This window comes from Manacus vitellinus, unplaced genomic scaffold (genome assembly GCF_001715985.3).
Source record: "Manacus vitellinus isolate BGI_N305 unplaced genomic scaffold, ASM171598v3 scaffold_11_pilon, whole genome shotgun sequence".
In the NCBI taxonomy this organism is placed as follows: domain Eukaryota; kingdom Metazoa; phylum Chordata; class Aves; order Passeriformes; family Pipridae; genus Manacus; species Manacus vitellinus.
In genome coordinates this window covers 16,934,478-16,958,694 of record NW_021938895.1, presented here as the reverse complement: position 1 = coordinate 16,958,694, position 24,217 = coordinate 16,934,478, and the positions used below count along the sequence as shown (strand labels likewise).

Here is a 24,217-nt window from a genome sequence, read left to right as displayed (position 1 = left end):
ATCAGTCGACAATTAGTTTGTCATTACTTTTGCACTACTGAAATTATGTATTTTTCTCAGTTTCATCATGGACATACGTATCTTTTACCAAAAAGTCACTTCTGAAAACAGTCATTCAATATGAAAAGTTTCTTATAATCATTCCCTCCTCTAACACAGAAGAGTACTAGAGTCACTGTAATTCTAACAATGATTTAGGAGTCTCTTACATACTATATTTAACATTACTTTGGTCACAGGCTTTAGACAAATACAAGAATACAAATGCCTCTTCTCAAAAAGCTCTTTAAACTTGTTAAAAGAAACACTATGGTTATTATAGCATACTGAAAGAGTGAAAAGTCATTTCCCTACTTCAACAGTTTGCTAATTCAACTCAGGAGCCATCAGTCCCTTCTTCTGCAAGGCCTTCTTTGAAAAGGGCACAAAATGCAGGACTGCAATAACTTCCTGTGTGTAGGCCTCTCACATTGCCAGCAATTATGTTAGATTACTAATTTCATACACTGATGAAAATTCTTCTCATCACTAGTTAGGTCTGTACCTTGGGGCTATTTTAGAACCTTGTGGCTTTGGTTCTTAGAAACTCTTAACTCTCAGTGTGTTTACCCAAAATTACTTGTTTCATTCAAACACTTGTACTTTTCAATGGTAGTGCTACATTGACAGTTGTACTTAATGATCTTAAAGGTCTCTTCCAACCTTGATGATTCTATGATTTTCCTCTGTAAAGTAACTGTGATTTCTCTTTTAAAGTTTGGGCTTGGTGATGTTTTTTTCTGGGTTTTTTTGTTGGCTTTTTTTTTTTTGCCATACACCCAATAGAATTAGTCAGAGTAAAAGCTTTAGTTGAGAACAAAAACGTATAATAGTATGTCAACCACTGATATACATATGTAATTTAACAATTTGTCTAATCAAGTACGATGCTGAAGCTTGAATGAATTGCCAAAACCTGATAAAAGTTCCTTCTGACTAAGAAATATTTTCACTTAGCATGGAATTAATAACCTACCTCCTCTCCCTCTGCCCCCTACCTCTGCTTTGCTTCTCACCTCTCTTGAGAAAGCTTGGGAAAGGGTATAGATACAAGTGCCTGAACAAGAAAGCAGAACTATTTCCCCCCGCCCCCCATAACTCAGTGATCAGCACTACTTGACCCACATTGCCCTGTAAAGAGAGGGATGGTTTTTCAGACCAAAGATTAAGGTCTCAGTGTCCCTGCAAATAAGGGTGACAATTGTCCATAAATCAATTCAATTAATCTTTTTCGGCCTGATCAAATGTTTATTTTAAGACAGGGACAAGGCTTAGATACCAAGACCTAGAGAAGGAAAACTGCAATGCAAGCTCACAGGCTGGAAGGCACCTCAGGAGGTCTCCAGCTCAGCCTCCTGCTCAAAGCAGGGTAAACTGTGGGATCAGACCAGGTTGCTCTGAGCTTTTTTCAGTCAGGTCCTGAACACATCCAAGGATGGAAACTGCATCAACCTTACAGTAAACTGTTCCCTTGCTTGGCTGTCCTCGTGGCTTTTAGGTTCCTCTGAAGAAGTCTTCTCCAGCCTCTCCTCACAGGGCAAGTCCTCAAGCCTCCCTGATTATTTGAGTCTCACCTGAACTTCATCCAGTTTATCAGTATCTTTTTTGTATTGGGACCCCAGCTGGATGCAGTGTCCTGGATGCAGTATCCCAGATGCAGTCTAATGAGTGCTGCATGGAAAGGGATAATGGCTTTCCTCAACCTGCTGACTGTGCTCTTGTTAAAACAGCTGATCCCAAACATTTGATGTAGAGTTTTAATGCAGAAGCATGCAACTTATCTATAACTGCACCATCTCTTTAAGACTTGCTCAAATCTCCAGAATGAGGCAGTCAGCACTGAAATGGTGATGTAGTAGGTACTGCTCATTAATCCACATTATCTTTAGAACTTACTGTGCTGTGTTTCACTAAAAATATAAAAGCCCAAAATGAGACCTATTATTCTGGTAGTAGATTGGAGTAGTCAAGGTAACAAGACATCTGCCTGCACAGGTTCACTGCCCCTTACTGTCACATACCATCTCTGAAGTTAAATATTTAATGCCAAACACATTTTAGTAATTTCTAGTATTAGAGTTATACATTCAATTATACCAAGATTGGAATGAGAGAAACTAACTGTAGGAAGCATTTACCCTTTACACAGCCAAGGCAGACAATCCAAAGAAATCTGATACCACAAATGCCCACCTGCATGCATGAAAGTCTTTGAAACTTCCCCTTTCAAAGAGAAAACTTTACCCTGCATATTGGGCCAGATGTCAAAGAGTTATTCCACTGTAATGAAAGTTCTTAGACATTCTTGACACAGATCTTCCAATAAATGCCCAGGCTTTTCACAGCAGAAGCCAATTCTGGCTATCTGCTTTCCTACTATTAATTTAGCAAAACATTAGTACCTGGAAGGGCTCCATGATATCAAGAATACTAAAATTCTAGATAACATCATTAAGTAACATGCTATTTCTATGAAAGCCAGCTTATCCTGTTAAATGACTTAGGTTTTTTAAAGTAAAAAAGCCTCACACTGACATGCAACTCCTCTTAAACATCACAGAAAGCTGAAACAAGAACAACTAATTTCTGTTAATTAAAACATGAGTAATATGATTTTTTCCCCAAGATTTCTCAAACATTTCTTGCTCTTTGCTGTCTACTGAACACTACCCATATCTGATCTTTCAGCTGCAAAATTAAAGAAGTCTCACTAACTGGAAGGCAATGTTATGGTGCAACCCAAAGTAAAAGCAGGACTATGAAATCACACACAAGTTAAACAAGAAAATGCCCTACTGAAGTTAAAATTATCCTGTAACTCAGCATGTGCTTCATTGTAAACATAAAAATCAATATAACACACATTTTAAATGAAGTTTCAAACATTCCTGCAAGCTTCATATGGGACAGAAGCAAGACTATAAAAATACAGAGCTTTACACCAATGTGGTAGGAATACTGTAGTAATTAGTTCTCATTAGAGACATATTGATTACCATGTCATCATCACCGAATCCTAACTTCAGACTACTCCCTAATAACTTTCTATAAGGTTAAATAGATAAAAGACAGAGTGCAACTCTTTTCCACATGCCACTTTTCATTGTAATTCTAAGTATGGAGGTTATCAGGTATCAAGAGATAAGAACACAAGATAAAAAACAACTTTAGAATTGAATACTGATTTTATATGGAAGTTTTATAAATTATTTTAAGGTTAGATACTAGTTATCCAATCATATTTTTCATGAGAAACCCAAGAAGATGATCTTGATATTTTTCTTTTCAGGTGATGACCACTAGCTGTTAGAACATATTTCTGATTATCTGTTTCAAAGCTCTTACCTTCCAAAACAGAATACTACAGTGTCGACAGAAATGCAAGGTGTCCCCGTACTGTTCCTTTATTGGGTAATATTTCTGAAGTGCAAAGTACATCAACTTCCAGTCAATGTGACCTTTCTCTGATAGAATCAAATGCCTACAAAACTAGACATAAAATTAATACCTTCTTTTAAAATTGTAATCAAATCAGGTAAAGGATGGGGGAAGATGGGGAAAAGGTAGTTAAACTGAAGTTTTGTAACTAGAATTCTTTGAAGACAATATTCTGACATCATACATCTCTGCAAAGCAGTGAGAGAGACCTGGCCACAAAAAAAAAAGAAAAAAGATGGATGGGAAATACTAAAAATAGGAGGGTGCATATTTGCCAAGAAAAAGTAGGCCATACACAGCTGATCTAACTCTACTGTCTCAAAATGATTATAATTATAGTTAAGAACCATTTAACAAAAACAGTATTTAGAGCTGTAAGTAATTAATTTTATACTTTTTAAAAAAACCTGAGGAATGAGATTTAAAAACATGATCATGCATTACAGATCATGGTTTTCTGTTAAAACATTAACTATGGATTTAAATTATGCTTTTTTTTAATTTTAAAAGCATATACATGATTTTTTTCACATTTGGTGATCTTTCTAGAAGGATAGCAATAATCAGTGATTGTTGTACTTCTTGGGGACCTAATCTCCATGTAAAGCTCAGCTGATGCACAACAGCTATTTCTCCCCTGCTTAATACAGCCAAGGTTTATTAAGCATGTATTTATAAAAGGCTTCTGTTCCACTCAGAGTGGACTAATGCTAATATAGTGAGGGCTTTCTTCTTTCAGAAGACAGCTCCTAGATGGGGCGAATAGCACTGCCTTTCTGATTTCAGCTACACTTGGTTTCACAGTAACTTCCCTGTTTGAAGGTCTCATTTTTTCCAAAAGTGCTCTTCAGATGTCAAGTATGTTTTTGTGGTTGTTTCAATGGTTCAACAAATACACTGAAGAGCACAGAAAAAACAACCTAACATGATTCTGTAGCTTATTAAGGCAGTATACTTGTAAGCAGAAGAAGCAGAATTTTCGAGCAGCAGATATGGGAAAATAAATAAAATCATTAGATTCCTATCATTAATTACTTAGCAAGAAATTGAATGTGAACATTCAGGAACACACTGTACAAGTGTTCTTTATGAGGCACAGGGATAGTTAATTCTACTGAAATACTGAAGAGATCTTCCAGCATTACCTTAGTAAAACAGCTTCCTCTCCTACAAGTTTTGTCACTGTTCAAAAGAGCTTTGCTCATCTACCCTCAAAATACACTCAACTGCTACCTAAGCTTAAATTTGTTATCCTCATAACTTCACATTGCATTCTTCTCAGCTTCTGAAGGAAGGTTTTTCAGTTTGCTTTTGTCCGTTTATTTTCTCCAGGAACTTAATTTTAAAGCCTTTCATCTCACATAAAATTCTTATTTGGGTTAATTGATCTTCACTTCTTTCTTTTCTGTTATAATGAAACTTAATCTGGTAATCACCAACCAAATGGTGCCACTTCAACCTGTCAGATTTAAGAATGGGCACTTTTGCTTCCTCCATTCTGGAATGTACCAGGATTTGAAAGTTCTTCCTCCACTTCTGACATAACTACTACTTTCATAGGTTTATTTTCACCTAAATGATTTTATCACAGCATTTATTATTGCCAGAAAATTAAGACAGTTCTGGAGTCATTCCTAGATTAATTTAATGCTCTTTATGAGGAAGTGACAGAAAAGCACCGTTTCTTTTTTGTTATTAATTTCAAAATCTCAAGCATTTGTTCGATTCTTTTTTGCAGAAATCCAATTTTGGCTTCACCAGACTATTCATGTAGCCTAAAAGTTCAAGCAATCTGACTACCTTGGTTAGTAAAATAAGTTCTACTTTAGGTACTAAAATTAGGAACACCTTAGAGGTCTCTTACTGTACTTGCTGGGGATTGTGCAGTTTTTAAAGAAACATCTTTCGAAAAAACAGTTTTTAAAATAGTGCAAGGAAACAGCCCAATAGTTATCCTAAACTCACAGACATGCTGAATATCATAGTTAGCAGCAACCAAGGCCCCCAAAAAGAACCCCTTCACTATTACTCCACAATGTCACACTTACCTCAAAAACTGTGAGTTCACACTTCATTATGGGTACACCATAGCACAAAGGCTGCATTTATACAAATGGCAGAGTTTATTACCTGCTTTTCCGCAAAATGGTACTGGCAGAGTTTTTTCCACAACTGTCTGTCTTCACTGAGCATGTACAAAGTTGGGGTCACTTGACCCAGAGTAATAATGTCCCAGCCATCAGAGAACCTGTATAAGATGTTATTCAGCATATGGAGAGGGAGATCCATAAGCGTAAGACCATTGTTGACTTGCTGGAAATAAGAGTTGAAGACTTTTAGCTACAAAACCTTGACAGTATAAGGTGCAAATAAGATTCTTACTTTAAAGGTGTCTCAGGTCTTAGTTGTTCGAAAACACTGAGTAAAATCTATGGTTAAGTCTTGCCTACCATTATTCTCTAACTGCTGTTGTTGAAAACTTTAATGATTAGAGGTACAGAAGGAGCTAGAGACTGTAGCTTTGTAACTTATAGCTTTTCTACAGTTAAAACAAACATATCCCAAATTATTTATTTAAAGTTCAAATAATTTTAAAAACACTTCTTACAAAATAATAGCATGCAATCTTGAAAACTACATATTTTCAATATGTATATAGATATATTCAATTCCACCTTTGAGATAAGTGTGCTAAAGCCCTAACTATAAAAAAGATATGAACCAATTTTTTCTAATCTGTAGGATCACTACAGTTTCTCAATTTTTATTAAAAAACAAAGCACATGTCAATTTGCCTTAAGACAACTAGAATACAGAAGAGAATACAGAATGCAGAAATATGGAATGAAAGCATTTTGGAAGTCAGAGGAAGAAGAGAGCAAGCAGGATAATTTCTGAAGTCTGGAGTCTCATACATAAATGAGAAGTTCTGCAGGGGTGTTTGAGTAAAGCACTGAGAAAGTTTTCACTGGGACTATGCACCTCTGGGAACTTGAACGGGGTAACCTACGGCACAGCTCGTATACGAATAACCCTGGAGCCCACAGTGCCAGGTGGCACAAAACCCAAGAGGCTGGAGGCAGTGTCCCAGCTGGGGAGGGAGAGAGCATGGGCAGTGCAGGCCCCACCCAGCAGAGCTGCCCCAGCAGAGGGCACTGGCAGCAGAGCAGCTGTGCTTCAGCGGGCTCTTGCTTCTGTGGGCTTATTTCACAGCCACCCATCTCACAGACCAGACTTTCCATAGTGTCATCTGTTATAAACACCTTGGGACTATCGTTCTGTGGAGGAATATGTGAGCACTACAGTGCAAGATTTCACACTGGTGGTTCCAGCCAATGTCAAACAGCTCCGAGGGACGTGTTGCACTGGAAAGAAACCAGCGCAGCAGTAACTGCAGTGTCTGTGCTGTGGTTGCCTGGCATATAAAAACTGCTGAGACCGGGTTCCCCATTTCTCCTTTCTGTTCCAAAAGTAGCTGGTTTATTCAGATACCCAGCACACACAAAAAGGACTACTTCAAGATTTCGTAGCTGACAGCCAATAGGTGAAACACTTGTATGATTTTACTGTGAGCAATATCTTGCAGCATTTCTTTCTCCAGGAGTAACCCAGTCTGATTAAAAAAAATTGCCTGCTTATCATCAGAAGTTTCCACTATAAAACCCTGGACCACTGCATACCACATGCTTTGAACATGATGAGAATCCAGAAATCCAGATGCTGAAGTCATTATACTTCCTTTTTTTAGCTTTCCTTTTTTTTTTTTTTTTACAAAAAGCAACTGTGCTTCTGCAAAATAACTACTTGAATATTTTCTTCCTTGATACACCTCTAAAATGCCTTTTAGATTTTTATTTCTTCAGTTGTAGAAAATTTACTTTGGAATTAAAAATTGGTATTTTTTCCATTTCTATCTGACAATCTAGAGACAAACATTTTGAAATTCATTTAAGTGAGAAAAAACATTATATCTATATATCTCTACCACAAACCAGCAGTAAAGAGCTATTAAAAATTAGAAAAGTAAGTTGATTCCATTTCATTAGTTTCATACTACTTCTTTAAAAACAAAGAAAATAAGTAAAACTGTTTAAAATGTATTTGGAATCCCCTCCCCCAAATTTTATTTAACATGATTTAATAACATACCTTGTTCATCTGAAGGTTTTTTAATTGTTGCTGCCACAGAAGGATAGTTTCTAATCGGCAAATCCAAATGTTGATGTTCCCTACCAACACAGATTTTCCTACTCCCCTAATCAGTATACAGAGAGTAGAACTCAGATCCTGTAGAAGATCTTTGATTAATCGTGGATTATATTGGTCTTCCATGACTGGAAAACACAACAAACCAAATACAATTTTGGCTGAGTTAACCAAGCTAACAGTTAGCTCAAAGTAATCAACACTTTTTTTAGATGAACTAATTAAAACTCAACTGTTTGCATACAAATAGCTGCCCTAATTCCCACTATGACATTCACTAATGTTGTTCCATACATGCAAGATCAATAATTAACAATTCCACAGGCAAATTTGATGCAACATTTCATGCTACACATTTAATAAACCTAATGCTAAACAAGTTATAAATCCAATTTCTTCTCTTCAAGGTGGATAGTATTACAGCTCCATTTAGTGGGATTACCAGAAGGAAAAATAAATCAGTATTATGTAATAGCTTTTAAACAAAAAGAACAGATATAGATTTCAAGTTTCAGTACATCACACAAACTTAAAGCCAAACACTTTATTAATCTAAAAGCATTCACATTTCATGAAGAGTATAATTTAGTAGTAACCAACAGTTTCTGAATAGAATCTAATTGTCTAAATTCCACCAACCTGCTTCAATAGACATTATTCAAGGACCAAGAGAAAACAACTTATTGCAACTGTGGGATGGGAGGTATGAAACCTTGCAATAAATCAACTGATACCTTAGTCACAGCAACTAAATCTGATGAAGCAGATCACAAAACCTTAGGTCTTACCCTTCCGCACAATTTTATCCAAAATGTTAAAGTAGTTCTTCTGTGCTGCACCACTTAGTGAAGTTAACTGGGATTTTGCAATTAGCTGCAAAAGCTAGGACAAAAAAATTAAAATTCAGAAGAATGACAGAAGTAAAGGATGGTTTTAAATACACACTTTCAGTGCATACACTCACCTACAACACCCCAGATCACACAACGGCATTTTGTGAAAATATAGAGTTCAGAGAAAGTAAGACAAACATGGAAAGCTTTAGGCATCCCCACTAGCATACCATGAACAACTCCTGAAGGATGTACATTTTCAAAATACTATACGGATAGTAGTGTTTATCTCTGACAGAACACATGACATATGGACTTTAGGAGCTGTAGTGAAGCAATGAAGAGAGTCTATTTTGGAGGCTCACAAATACAAACATGAACTTCAGTGTGGTTGGGTCCTGAAACTCCTGAGAGATTTGCTGGCCAGGAACATCACTCTGAACTGATACCTGCTTACCAAAGTTCCAATTTCTGAGTGAAAGTATTGTACTGGTCAAACTGAACTGTGATGAATTTAGTGCAATATTTTCTACTCATAGAGAAGAAATACCATATTTTACCTAAACTAGAGGAAAAAAATTTCTACATTACTCCTACATTGAGGTCCCTGGTAGAATAAACAACAGTGATCTAATAATGAGCAGTGCACAAAACATATGAGTAACTTTCCCTTAACTAAATAGCAAGGATCTAGCTGTTCACACATCTCTCTCTGAAAACCCTGTGAGCAGAAGAGTGGCAAGAACAGTGGGAATGGTTTAGGACAAAGTAATCAGAACAGCTTAAATTCTTGGTGCTTGTAAATGCCAAGCTACAGCTACTAGGGGCAGCCCTTGCTCCATTATGGCACCTTTGCTTTTACACTTTAGATTCAGTTTTGTAGCTGGTAAGAACCATTGCCTTTTCAACAAAAAATGGTCTCAGTATGAAATATGACTTTAATGTTGTGACAGTATTACAATGTTTAGAAGTGTGGCCCTGAGCTTTTCAATTGCACTTTATAATGGCTAGTTCAGAACAAGTGTTCTCAACACACTGGAAAGCAAAAGCAGGGAGCAGAAGCCAGGATTCCCTGCAGAGCACTCTCAAGACTAACCTGCAGAGCCCTGCTGGTATAGGAAAGCATCAAGTGTTGGCACAGAAGGAGAATAAAGACTAAGCCTGCCAAATATTATATTGTATCTTCATTTCTAAAACACCAAATTGGCACTTCGCTCAACATTAATTTTCTTTTGGAAAGAGGGACTACACCTGTTCTCTCCCTGATTTAATAATGTTCCTTCTGTCTTCTCTGTACGATCCCTGACAAGACACTATGTGCTATGAAAAGAGGAAATAATTTTCTTGTTGTACTTAAATACAAGCAATCTAGTCTCAAAAACGGTATAAAAAGGATCTCTTTCTTGGCATTTTCAAAGCCTTTTAGTTTGATTAATAATTTAGAACACACCTAGAGGTCTCTGGCAGTTTGCCAGTTCAAGCAAGTATGTATATTTCTCTTGATTTATTTAAAAAAATTCAGTTACGTTACTCAGTTTGGAGATCAAATCAAAGAAACAGATTCCACCTAACTTATTTTAAGGAAGTTTCCAATTTCAGTTAAACTTAATATGCAAGGACTAAGGCAATTTTAGCAGAAGTAAGGTAGCATGAGTACAAGGATCTGACACACAAGTTCAGTCTTATGGATGTGTGTAAAGCCATGGCTTATGTTGTCTACTAGAGATCATAACTTTGAATTGATCATCTGTTTACTTAAATGAAAATATGTGGAAAAAACCCCATATCAAACTCAATGTATCAGCATTTAACAGCTACAAAATTATCAATCTACTACAGCACAAACAAGTACAGAAGAACAGCTTATCCTACCTTCTCCTTCTCACTGCCCACACCAAAAGGATCCTGGACAGACATCTATATTAACTTTAAATAATGCTTAGCAGATTTTTAGTTAGTTGGAGAATCAAAATGGATCATTCTCATGGTCTGGGATCAAAGAAAAGCTACCTAGTAGGGCTTTAGAAAAAGTATTCCTGATTTATACTTTGCTATCTTTAAATGGAAGAGGCAGAACAGCACACATAAAAGTAATCATAACCGTGTTCATGCATAACTAGAAATAATCCTTAGAGAAGAAGAAATAGGAACGGCTACACTGCATTAAATGAGCTCTACACAAAGTATTGCCATCATTAGAAATTTCAGGAAAGTAAATGAGAACTCATTTAAAGCAGATAGGCATGGAATGAACTGCTTCTTTTGTTAGGTCTGAGTTGCAGACTGGTTTAAAATCTGAGAGAGTAGATTAAACATTGTTCTTAAAAGTCTGTGGCAACTTCACATATTACTGAGATCTGCTCAGATGTTTTCATTTGTTAGACAGAACACCACATATGTTTCTCAAGTCCACAAGTTCTATTGCTAAAGAATGAGCAGCAGCTGTCACTCATATCAATCATGTTTATTAGTGTCTTGGTAACTTTTGAGGTCTTCTGTACCTGTTGATAAAAGTCAGTTTGCCTCTACCACCTCAGAGGAACTGATACGAAAATTTAATTGTACCTTTGCATCTGTAAAACAATTCTAAATGTTAAAAATTTCAAATAAATTATAAAATGTTAAAACGCCCACTATTTTAATTTCACCCTGATTGTTTAGGATCTACCATTACTAGAGCAATGGTTTGGATTGCAAAGTCAAATTTCTGAATTTTAAAGTAGTGCTTTCTCAATGATCTTAAGCCTGGACGACTACACCAGCATTTTATATTCTTTGGTGAACAGAAGAAAAACTGGTCAATGTGCTTATGTTAGACTTTGCACTTTGTTCCAACCAACTGTTTTAAGCAATCCAGCTTAGGCACTGCAGCATTTAAAAAATGTGTAGAATTCTAGATTTGCATTCATTCTACCTGTTTGCCATTCAAGTAAGGCACTCAAGGTTGACACCATTTATAACAAAAATCACCTTTTTTAGATGCTTTTTTTTCTTCCTACTGTTCAAGGCTGAAAAGTCTTGGGTAGGATTCCTGATTCTGCTCCCAAAACAGCACTAAAAAGTAATGCTCTAAACCACAACACACACATACAAAAAACCCCCAAAGCTGCAAGGGGAATAAACCAGGCAACTACCCTAACCACTAGCCTGGAAACAAATCCTTTTTGCTTTGTTTTCACATCTCTTGTTTTTCTGGGAGTATAATACATTGCCTCAACTTCACAAGGATGGATAGAACATGTTTTCTCTCCAAATACTCCATAGCCTAGTGGTAAGGGTGTTCTCTTGGTATGTTTATTTAATTTTGATTCGTGTCTTTTAAAGTTCTGGGTGCATTCCAACCACTACATTATTTGTGAACAGCCTCACCGCTGAGCTGAACTCTAGTCCTGATATGACTCATTTTGAGCTTCCCTAGGAGTGGGGACAAGAACTTTACTATCTCAAGTTAGATGAAAAAAAAAACCCTGAGGCTAAAAGAAGATCAGTATCGCCCAGAACAGGCATTTCCAAGTGGGCAGCTGGTTAGTCATTAAGGAAATTAAGGCTGGAGTCTCAAGTTCTAAGGGTTGTTAACAAAGATAATTGCATAGATATCTTGTCCAAAATTAAAAAAAAAAAGTGTGCAATGAATCACAGGACTGTTGAGAAGTTGCAGAAGAAACAGAAACTGCAAAAGATTTACACATCAAATATTCTTCTGGAAATCACTATTTTAAGCATATTTAAGATATAGCAAAGTATATTTGTGATGAATTACACTTTGCTGGTTTTGGTTGTATAGAAATTATTTTGCCTTTAAAGAAAGTTCACTAACCAGACTGATGAACAGCAGTTGAAACTACCATCAGTGTTTCCCTCTAAATACACAGCGCACTGGCCATCACCATCCTCCTCAAGCTAGAGGCTTTCATACAGCACTATAATGAGTTTTCACCAAATAAAGATTACGCAGTTTAAGGTTGCTTCATGCAGTATAAATAACATAGGAACACGATATTTATACAGTTACAAATCATCTGTTCAGTGCAAAAATATTTCTTTTGTACACACAGGCACACCAGCAAATGCATTTTAATAATATGAACACAAAATAAAGAGCTTACTTTGACCACGTAATTGAACCTTCTGATGTCCTGAATTGCACTTGAAAAATCCAAGCGGTTAAAAGCTTCTCCCAAGGTGCAATAGCCGTGTCTCTGAGAAGAAAAAACACACTTTAAGTGGAAAGAAACAAACAGACAAAATTGAGCATGGATGCCATGCTCCCTGAAAATACAATGTATCTGGACTGAAGAGTTATTTACTTTCTTGTAGAACAAATGAAAACAGATACGCTGTTTGGAACTAACAGGTACATAACCAAGGCCTTTCAATTCATACTAATCATGCAGTCTGGAATCACTGGTATTTGAGTGCCCTGGGAATCTACTCCACTCTCGCACAGCCATGATGTTGGCACCCTCTCATGGATATCACACTCCCCATTTGCCTCAGCACAAGTTGCACAGCAGTCTGAGCCTACAACCAGAATTATCTGATTCACATCTGAGGGTAAGAGCACAGGTAGTTGCTCCTAGGATTGGAAGAACAAATGGTGTCAACATCTAAAATTTATTTTCCAGGTGCTAGAAGCTTAGGTACCCTTTTTTTATGTCCCAAGAGCATGAGCTTGCATTTTCTTTTGGTATTTCTCCATAGGTATCTTAAGGTAAATATGGAAGTTTCAGAGGGTGTTGTGAACTACTTAAGGTGTCAGTAGCAGCCCAAAATGACATGTGTTCACATAAGCTGAGCACATTTAGAACCACAAAGCCACATGGGAGCCTAGAACAAAATATAATGATACTAGAAAAAAAAACAACCCCCTAACTGAAAAGAGAGTTTTGCAGAGCAGTGTGCTAGTATGGTTTATTAGCCCAGGAAGGAGAAGGATAAAATATTATTTGAAATTCATTCCTAGACAGACTTCCTTGATGAATTATGTGATGGTGACAAGATGGCAGTACAAATTAACATTCCTTTTTGTGACCCAAACAAAGCTTACCCTGGGTGCATCCCAGTGGGACAGGGGACAGTTATCTACTTGCTGCAGAGTGGTGGTAATTATTGCCTATTGGTTAGTGACCAAATTTGGGATTGTACTGCTTGCTAATCCAGTTCATACATCTCAGATCCAAGTGTGCTGCACACTTCCCAATGTGCACACCTTTGTTGGCTAATTGCAGTAAATTAACACTTACAGACAACAAAACTTTTGTTGAAATTTAAGTATTTGTGTCTATTCTCTGCCTCACCATCATCATGGCTGGGCTTTGTGAATGAAGATTAAGGAAGGCTCTATCCACATTTATTACAGGTATGCTGGTGGCTAATGAGGCCAATACGAGACAGACATAATTCTCTGGCTAAAGAGTTATCAAAAGGTCAGCTTAAATACATTAACATGAGAGACCCATTTCCTTGAACAGCTGGAAATGGATTTCTATGAAAGCTCTGCCTTTCCCAATGCACCATCATGACAAAATTACTCAAAAAACATCCCCTGCTTCATTTCAGCTACACACCTGCACTTGTTTTGGCTTTCTTTATTTTCAGTGCTCTCCCATGGCATGTTTCATAGGTTTCTTATCAATACCTTCCTACTCTTGTCATTTTGCCCTAAAAAGCTGTATCCAGTTTAGAAAAAAATGTTTCCTGGTTGTGAGACAGCAATTTCAAAATCAAGTAAGATTACAACTTGTAAGAAAAACTAGAGCTTCTGTAAATTATGTTTTAGATTATCTTAAATTGTTGTTCTGAATTCTTTTGTTCAGCTGTGCTTATTCCTTGCTACTGCTACTTTTTGATTCTGCTACTTTTTTTAACTTTTTAGTATAAGCTTTTGAATTTACATGAAGAATTTCTTGAAAAGATTAGTGATTAATTCTAACAATCTCTGGTTAGTTTTTTATAACACCCCCCCCAAAACCCTAGGAAAGTCAATGGTCAAATATTAGAAGACAACCAAAATATTTTTTTCACTCTCTTAATGGACAAGAAATCCAAGCAAATACCACACATCACTAGTACACCAACTTCTACAGGAGTAGCAGAAAAAGTAATCCCAACATATAGGTTATGAAGGACAGCAGTGAGAGACGTTAGGAAATTTGTGGTTTGGCCTGAATGTAGTCTGAAAACTCAGCCTAACAACCTTATCATTCAAAACACCATAATGATTGGTGACAATCTGTCATCTCCCCTTCCTTCTTACCCTAAATTTGAGATGGCACCAAGGGAAAGAGCATGCTTGAGACTTTTGTAGACCCGTGTAAGTAACCTTATCAAGAAGACAGAGCAGAAAGAGGGCTTTGAATCTGGTGAAAGGCTTTACAATTATCTTCAGATGTAGAAAGGCAGTCTCTGGGTCACTGATCTACAAGGTGAAGTCTTTTGGTGTGTCCTCTACCTAAGCTCTCTCCACAATACCACGCTCTTCCTGAGTACAAAGTTCTGTATGGTCTCTCTTAGCTCATAAATGCAAAGCCAAATTTTGCCTGCATGACTGCAGTGATTACACTCACCTGCCTCCTTCTCTCCATGGCATTACTATGTGGATGCAAAACATCCTTACTAGTGTTCAAGTTCCACCCATCCCAGATAACCACAGGAATCAATATAGGAATGAATCTCAAACTTCAAGACAGTTTATCTCTACATAAAATGGATGGCTTTCCAAGGGTTCATTCCAAGATCTTTCATGTTCCTTTTACAGTTGCATGATACAGTTTATATCCCAAATGGAAAGCACTGAATATAAAGGTCCTCTTTGTAAAGTTTGAAACTGAAATTTTACTTACTTACATTCAAATGTACACCAAAATTCCAAAATATCAGGTAACTGCCTGCAAGCACCTTCTTTGGAGACAATTATCTGGTTTTGCACTTTCGATTTTAGTTCAAAGACAGACAGTACAAAGACAGATGGGCTTGGATAAGTAGTGAACTGTATGTCCATCCTTGCAAGTTCCCACTTTGCCAGCTGCCTTTGCCTCACCACGTACAGGTGTGCTATGTTGCCAGTGAAGAGTTAAATACAACCCCTAAGACACACAGCACAAACACTGTTTTTGAATATACGGTCTGTCAATTAAGATGCACAAATATGGCAGGAATTGACCCAGAGCATGCAGACTTACTTCCTTGGTGCTTTCTTTATGAACATAAATCCACTTTTCACGATAAAAACCTAAAATAAAATCAAAATACAAGGATTTTAGGCTTCCACATTAGTTAATGCCTTCTAGAAAGAAACTGAACTAAACAGACAATAAAATTCTTCATAAGATAGGAGAAATGGCAGAACAGTTTTAATGAAGAAAGTTTATAAAGGCTGAAAAGGATGACTAAAATTTTTTACAAGTTACGTACTTCAAGAAAATAAGGGAAGAGTTATATAATTTAAAAAAAAAAACCCACAAAAAACACAGGAGTGAATTACCTTTGGATCTTTGAAAAAAAACCCAAGAAGTGATCAATACCACAGCTTCAATTGAGACATATCACTTTTGACATGAGAATTTGTTACCAATACAGAAGTAAACATAATTTGGAAGGCTATTCTATGGGTGAATATAAATGAACAACTATAGCAACATTTTTCTGAAGCAACATGAGTCTTCTAAAATAAATGAGAAAACTGAGGCGTACATTGTGAATCCGTGTTATTCCTAAAATGATCCTTTTTCCTTTTCTTGGCTGCAAACTCACAGTCTTCAGTACTGTATACTTCTTTCTCATCATCCCCAGTTATGATGCTGAAATAAAAAAATCTAATTAGAACAGCAGTGATTAAATATTTAAGATGCATACAGCTTACAATTTTCTGCATTAAAGTCTACCAGCTGAAAAAAACCCACCATGTTCTAAATCAAGATCCTCTACCTGATTGTCTATAGCAATGTGTGCCTTGAGAGAAGCTGTCGTATTCTTTTCTTCCCAGTGCAGTTGAATTTTGTGTCAAAGTGATTAAGTACACAACAGTATCTTTAGGATACCTAAAGGTATCTTCTAAGTCATTACTGACATTTAGGAAGGACTACTAAGAAGTCAGTACCAGATGGACAACTGCAAAGCTCTCCAAAGCTCTGGTGTACAAGAACTCATTATTTGAAATGGACCGAACCTTGAAAAACTGCACACAGGTATAAAAGTCAGTGCAGAATTGTTTCACACACTTGCATAGGCAGAAAACCAGCAAAGAAAGACATCTCTTACTGCTGTCACTTTTGAGGGAAAGAAAGTCTTTCTTTTAACAAATGCTTGAACCACAACACTGTACATAATACAGGTGTCATGGTATAGGTGTCATGCTGTACATGATTTGTACAGCATCAAGGACCAAGTGGTCTGTCTCTGCCAGAGAGACTCAATTATATCTATGTCACTTCTGACAGATAACTATGTAACCCAACACTGAGGACTATACCAAATAATTATGTATATAGTGCACAGACAATGTGAATATACATAAAAAAATATACGGACAATAAACTATTAAAATAGGGTTTTTTGATAAAGTAACCTTTCTAAAATTTACATACATTTAAAAACTGCCCATGCTACAGGGAGTCTACACAGTTTCATAAAATTTTCTTTCCATTTTTGCAGATATCTGTAAGGACCACCAAGACAGATAAGAATGGGTGTTCATTTTTCTAGCACTGAGAAGGAAGATACTTCATATGAAGGCTATGGTCTTGCCCAGATAACCAGAATAATGAAGGATATGTGGTAGTGAAGTTTAACTGTAAGACTATTTTATTTCCCCATTACTGTTCTTTGACAACAAAGTTGAATACAAAACCCCTCACATTTGTTACTGTTTTTAATCTCAGTTTGCCAGATGAAGCTATTTATCAACGTCAGTTTGAACTCCAAATTAAAAAAACTGAACACTATAAAATGAATGACATCAGTTTATTCAAAAATAACCTCTATTTGGCCATTAAGTGGCAAAATTTAAATTATTTTAGTTTATTGCTACTAGCTTATACAGTTTTCAGGCCTGAACCATCTGTTAGGGAGGATAACTAAACAACACTGTAAAAAGCTCTGGATTTTTGATTGCTCCTATCAGTAAATGCTAGTTCAGCTTAAAGATACACAAGTTGAGAAGACTCAGAAATCAAAAGTTAGTTTCATCTTAGCTTTTCTCTTCTGGTATTTAAACCTAACATATCACTGCATTCAGACACTGCTCAATCCAAGGTCAGGACCTTAGTTCATGCCTTAATATATTTAAAGCAGAGGATAAAGATTCAATACCTTCAATATTCTATGCAACAGTGCCAAATATCCCCTCTGGTCAAACAGCAAGAGTTCAGAGAGAAGAAATCACCAACAGGCAAAAGCAAAGCAACTGACAAAAGCACAACATCAACACCAAGTTATGTGATTACGTAGCACTCCAATCCATCAGGTTTGGGGTTTTTTTCCAAAGCTTTCATAAAAGAAATCTCTTTTTAAGATCACTAAAAATTAATTTAATTATGTTTCAACATACTGGCTGCATCGCCATGTCATGTGAGAGGTTACTGCAGAATCTGAAGAGTTGCTGCAGAATCAGAAATAGAGGCCAATACTCCCAGAGCTTTCTCATCCTAACAACAGACAGAAGACTAGAGAGATATGTCCTGATACTTTGCAACATAATCCAGGCAGCACAGAAACTCACTCATTCCCATTGACCCAGGGAAAGCATTAAGGAGAGTATGGGAGGCTGTATTCCTGAAGGCCTATCTTGAAGAGGATAGTTAAACTGTAGAGATTCCTTCTTTTGCTCCTGGAGAGGAAGCATCCCTAGAAAGCAATTTAGACCAGTAACATACCTGAAGTGATTTAAAGCCCACTCCTGCCTTCCAACAACAGAGAATTCCTCAAGCATCAGATAAACAAGCAAGGCAGATTAAGTACAGTTAATAAATCACAGAATCATAAAATACACTGAGTTGGAAGGGACCACAAGGATCATTGAGTCCAACCCTTAGCCCTGCACAGGACAAGCCCAAGAGTCACACCATGTGCCTGAGAGGATTGTCCAAACGTTTCTTGACCTCTGTCAGGCTTGGTGCTGTAACCACTTCTCTGGGGAGCCTGTTCCAGTGCCCAAGCATCCTCTGGGTGAAGAACCTTTATCTAATATCCAACCTAAACCTCCCCTGACAGAACTTCAGGCCATTCCAGGTGACAGGTCCTGTCACCAGTCACCACAGAGAAGAGATCAGTGCCTGCCTCTCCTATTCCTCTCACAAAAAAATTGTAGCTGCAATGATGTCTCCCCTCAGTCTCCTCTTCTCCAGGCTGAACAGACCAAGCAATCTCAGCTGCTCCTCATACAGCTTCCCCTCAAGGCCCTTCACCATCTTCCTTGCCCTCCTTTGGACACTCTCCAGTAGCTTGATATCTTTCTTATATTGCAGTGCCCAAACCTGCACAGAATATAAGGTTTGCCTGTGATGTTCCTGGAATTCTTCACGTCTTTTTAGAGAAAAGACAAATTGGACTCTTCCTTCTGAGGATCTCCTGATATGATGATTTATTTCCTCATGTTCTGTCCCATTTCATGTGGAGAGTCTTTCCCTACTTATCTGTAAACACCACCACTCTTCTTGACAAACCTTAAGTCTGAAAGCAAGGAATGAAAGCAAGAGTCCCACAGACATTAGAAGAATGGGACAGAAACAGAGGTAGTTCCCCAGTGACTACGAGCGTCCATTCCTTCCAGAAACCTGCAGAGCTGCTTGGCGAGTAATAAAGGTTCTCTACCATCACAAAAGCAACCCCTGCCCCCTTCAAACACCAAGCTAAGATACAATAAACCAAATCAAAAGCTGCACGTGCCATATGGGGTAACAGAAGCCTTAATGAAATGTTTTTATTATAATACTGCACGTGACATCTGCGTGCACCTGGAAGGATTTAAATACATACATAATACTGCCAATTTACAGCTATTCTTACTTTCTTGTCTTGATGATGCACTTCAAAAAAAATTATTCTAAAGCTTCTAAAAGCAAACTATCTGCTGTTCTTAGAACTATAATATTTTAGATAAAGCATGTAAGAACTTCAGCTTTTTCAAAAAAAAAATAATTTCATATCAGTATTTAAATAACCTTTTGGGTATGACACTTAAATGATGGAACATATGACAGGGCTATCTGAGCTCCAGCTATTCTTCCTTATCCCCTTGCTTCTTTTCACACGGCCCTCAAGTCACGCAATTACATACAGAGACACACTAAGTGCTTTACAAGAGACTCAAAGCCAGTTACAGCTTGACCATGCATGGCTAATTCTGCACCAAATAACATGACAATGTATTTGCCAAAATATTTTACACTGCGTACCACAATATGAAGGCCTGCACATGCCATAGGAGAACCCCAAGCCTGGGTATATGCTAGGTACAGACTGGATAGGAAGCAGTTTTGCAGGAAAGGAGCCAGAAGTCTTGTGGATAAGTAGCTGAAAACAGGTCAGCAGTGTGCCCTTGTGTTGTATTAGGCCAACTGCATCCTGGTTTGAGTTAACGAAAGTGTATCCTGCAGACTGTGTATCCCTCTTTATTTGGCATGAGAAACTGCAGCTGGAGTACTGTCTAGTTTGGGGCTCCCCAATGCAATAAAAACATTGTCATACTGGAATAAGTCCAGTGGGGAGTTACCAAGGTACTGGAGCACATGATGCCTGAGGGTAAGAGAACTGACCTTGTTCAGTGTTAAGAGCTGGTGGTGGAGGGAAAGCTGTCAACTTCTAATATGAGGGTATAAATACGATAGAGCTGGACTGTAAGGTATGGGGAAGTGGGCAGTGCTAAGTCAAGTGGTAACGGACACAATCTGTGATAAGACATTCTTACTAGACTGAGGGGGGGCCAAGAAGGGATGACACAAGTTGGGACAGGACAACAGCAAACAAAAAAATAACTTTGAGAGTAACAGAACTTAAAACAGGAGCCCAGAGAAGAATTTCCATTCTTGGAAATACACAAAGCTGAACTGGGCAAAGCTGAACTGGGCAAAGGTTGACCTTGCTTTGGATATGTGTTTGGACCAGATGGCACCCAGAGGTCATTTACACCCTAAATTGTTCTATAAAGTTGTGCAAATAGACATTAATTGCTGCTTAGCAGCAGAAGTTAACTCACAGACAAATAGTTCAAGCTGCAGTCAGATTCAAAGTTCAAGGTGTAGTGAAATTGTTCCAAAGTAGTGTTACTATGCCAAGAAGTATCAACTTGAATTCCTTAGTCTAAATTTGGACAACATGCATTTTTAACTGAATAGACAGAAGTAGAATTAAAAAAAAAAATTAAAGCTGCAAAGTTTGGCTTTGCTAAGTAGGAGATGTTTAAGATGAAGATGGAGAACCATTGCAGATGAGGATGCCTGCTGCAGACTAAGCTGGCCCCTAAATCTGAGATTCTGACAAATTGGCAAGCTAGACTAAGAAACCCAAATCATGAGACATGCAGATTGCATGGAAAATATTTGCGTCCTTAGTGCATTTCATGGCCAGTCCCTTCAAACTGAAGTATTTATTTTAGTCCTGAACTTTAAAAATCCAGTATTTTTGCTCAAAGAAGCAATAAAAATACCTCACCTTGCTCTCTGGAGAAAAGATATATAAATACAGACATACAATTACAAGCAGAAGAGCAGAAGTCTTAATGGTATTCACAAAGACAATGATAATTTATTTCATACTTGTCAAGCAATATTAATTAAAGCAATGCACAAGATGTAATTAGCAACAGTTTAGCAACTGTGTAAACAGCTTCAAAAATAAATTAGATTTCCTCTAATTTGCCAAGTATATTATTAAAGGTATGAAAGAGGAAAGAAAAGATTTTTTTGCAAAGGTATTTAAGGAAACTTTTATGTTGGAGGTTTACTGAACATTCTTCCAGTGTTTGGTATCCACAGTGGCCAGACTGTGTGAAAAAAGAAGCCCGAATATGATCGGTGACAGATGAGCACAAAAGGGAAAAGGGCATTAAGAAAACAATAGGTCGAGACAAGCTTAATAATAATTCTTCACTGCTTAATAACTCCCTTGAGGATTATTTCACAAATAGAAAACACAGGTGTATGACTACAGCAAGCCCCAGCTTGTCAGCAAATTCCCTCTAAATCAGATGAGTTATCGTATCATTTATTGGACTATGAGCACATTATGATGGAATTTTTGACCAAGAATGCTATCCCTCAGAATTACTTCTTTGTGGAGAAACCGAGTAGAAATTTGTTTTGACAAAGCTATTTATATCACACCAGTCTGTGGGCATTTGCCACAAGTATTATTTTATTTATCTAATCTCTTTCTCACCCGTTTTACAGGAGCACATACAGTCATATATTGTATAAAAGAGAATGAGCATTAAGCTACTACTGATTGTATATTTGGAGCAAAGGTCTTATATGACTGCTATAAACAGAACTAATCCAACGCCTACTCACCAGAAAGTCTTCATTCACTTCCTGGTAACAGTTCAATATGCCTGTTGCACTTGCAATTTATATGTATTACTTTTACCTTCAAATGGTACTAGACAGGCTTTTTTCTTTTTTTTGTTTTGGTTTGGGGTTTTTTGTTGGGATTTTGTTGTTGTTGTTGTGGTGGGGTTTTTTGGTTTGTTGTTTTTCTGGTTTGTTTTTCTCATTTGTTTTTTGGGTTTTTTTGGTTGTTGTTTTGGGGTGGTTTTTTGATTGTTTGGTTGGTCGGTTGGTTTGCTTCGGGGTTTTTTTACATATTTTTTATTTTGTTATTTTTAAAGACATAGAACGTAAGAAGGGATCTGGCTGCCTACAATAAGCAACTCAGGAAGCAATGACAAAAGACAGACAATATCCATAAGGGTCTCCTGTCTGCCTAACTAAACAAAATACATGGATGCATTTGTATACAGACGATATCAGCTACCACAAACAGTTGCACTCTGTTGCCTTCCCACCTGCCATTAACTCACACAGAATGACTTCTTTTTTTAACTTACACAGTGTGGCTGATATCATTCAGCTGATTATTCCCATCCTCAAGTGCAGGAGTAAAGGGCTCACATCGTTTCCATCCATCTTCTGTTTTAACCCATCTCCATCCAGGGGATCTCCAGTCTTGGCCCAAAAATGGCATGGTTTCTCTATAAGCAGCAAGAAGAGATTCCTTGTGTATTATTTATTAATAAAAGTTGCAAAACTTCTTGCCATTATTTCAGTTTTCTGTTTAACCTTAAAAAAAATATACCTTGATGAAAGTTCTCTGTAGAGTATCCTTTAAAGAAACAGATTCAGTGGTTTAAGTATATTTTTTATTCTCTAACCTCATTCTTCTTGTCTTTAAGCATTTATTAGATCAAGGTAGGTTTCCTACCTAGTTCTTTAGAGAACAGGAAAAGAATGGTAGTCCAGGAAAAAAATTATTCCAAAAGAAGCAAACTTGTATCCTGTGTAATCTGCTCTGCCATGACCAAACAGATTACTGATTTTTATACATGACTTATAAATGGTTGTTAAAGAGATTGAGAGCCCACAAATTCAATGTTGATCCTTTTATTTTTTCTAAGACATATATACTGAGTTTGTGCTACACTGTGTAGTGATGTTTCAGTAAGGGAATTTTCATTTTCCCAAACATTTTTTCACTTGTTGTTGAAGGTCACCTCCCACACCAGGCTATTGACCAGATACCAGCACAAAAGAAGACTGCAACATAAAGTCCATTGTGACATGTCTCCCAAAAATCTCTGCAAACAGATGCAAGGTATGTCATTCAAAGAGTGTTCTGCTACGTTTTTTCAAAAGTGAGATTCACTTCTGACACATTAAGAATGTGAACAAAGCAGTTTTCTATACTTTGAAGAGTATGACCTTGCCAGCTTTTGCCGTCTTCTTCCCATTAGTCACACAAACATGTTGCTCTTTAGTTTAACAAGGGATTTCACATGCAGGCTATAGAGGAAAGGTAACATTATCATATTTGAAACAATGTTAATATATAATACGAACAGCTTTGGTCCTAACCAGTATGCATTTTCTAATACTTTTCCAAATTGAAAAAAATATTAGGCCACATCAGTCAAGCATCACTTTGAATTTATTTACCCATTTGCACTCTTGACCAGCATCTGCCCAATATATTAGTTACAACAGGAGAGGGCACAGGCACATAAAAAGCCAGAAGAAATACAAATTGAGTGAGCCAGCTGAGTTTTTCTTTAATTAAAAATCTGTTCACTACACAAAACAAAGTGCATTGTCTAGGCCTCAGCATTGACTAAAGTCCCCTTCCTACTCATAACTCAGCCCTCCTCTGCATCTAACAAGAACCTTCTCCAAAATTTACCACATCCTTTCCCCCAGTTACCACAAACCCCATTCATACCTATCTGCTTTTCCAATCCTTGTATTGCTTCCTAGGAGTAATATGAACACAACATACTTTTTTTCCAAGTTGTTTTCAACTCCCCTCACATTGACTGATCACAGAATGGTTTGGGTTGGAAACAACCTTAAAGATCACCTAGTTACACCCCCCCTGCCATGAGTATAGATACCTTCCACTAGACCATGTTGCTCAAAGCCTCATCCAGCTTGGGCTTGAACACTGACAGGGACGGGATACCCACTACTCCTCTGGGCAACCTGTGCTAGTGCCTC

At 37.3% G+C, this 24,217-nt stretch overlaps 1 protein-coding gene across 2 annotated transcripts in view; it reads right to left on the bottom strand.

Moving 5' to 3' along the window:
* The window catches only part of FBXO25 (F-box protein 25), a 29,741-nt gene that overhangs the window by 4,140 nt on the left and 1,384 nt on the right, over positions 1-24,217 (bottom strand). For both annotated transcript variants that reach the window (XM_029965833.1, XM_029965834.1), the window contains exons 2-9: positions 22,558-22,701; positions 16,209-16,315; positions 15,698-15,747; positions 12,623-12,715; positions 8,472-8,565; positions 7,627-7,811; positions 5,608-5,790; positions 3,385-3,528 (exon numbers count right to left, since the gene is read on the bottom strand). In XM_029965833.1, coding sequence (XP_029821693.1) covers positions 3,385-3,528; positions 5,608-5,790; positions 7,627-7,811; positions 8,472-8,565; positions 12,623-12,715; positions 15,698-15,747; positions 16,209-16,315; positions 22,558-22,701 — 1,000 coding nt within the window. The remainder of the gene's footprint in view (positions 1-3,384; positions 3,529-5,607; positions 5,791-7,626; positions 7,812-8,471; positions 8,566-12,622; positions 12,716-15,697; positions 15,748-16,208; positions 16,316-22,557; positions 22,702-24,217) is intronic.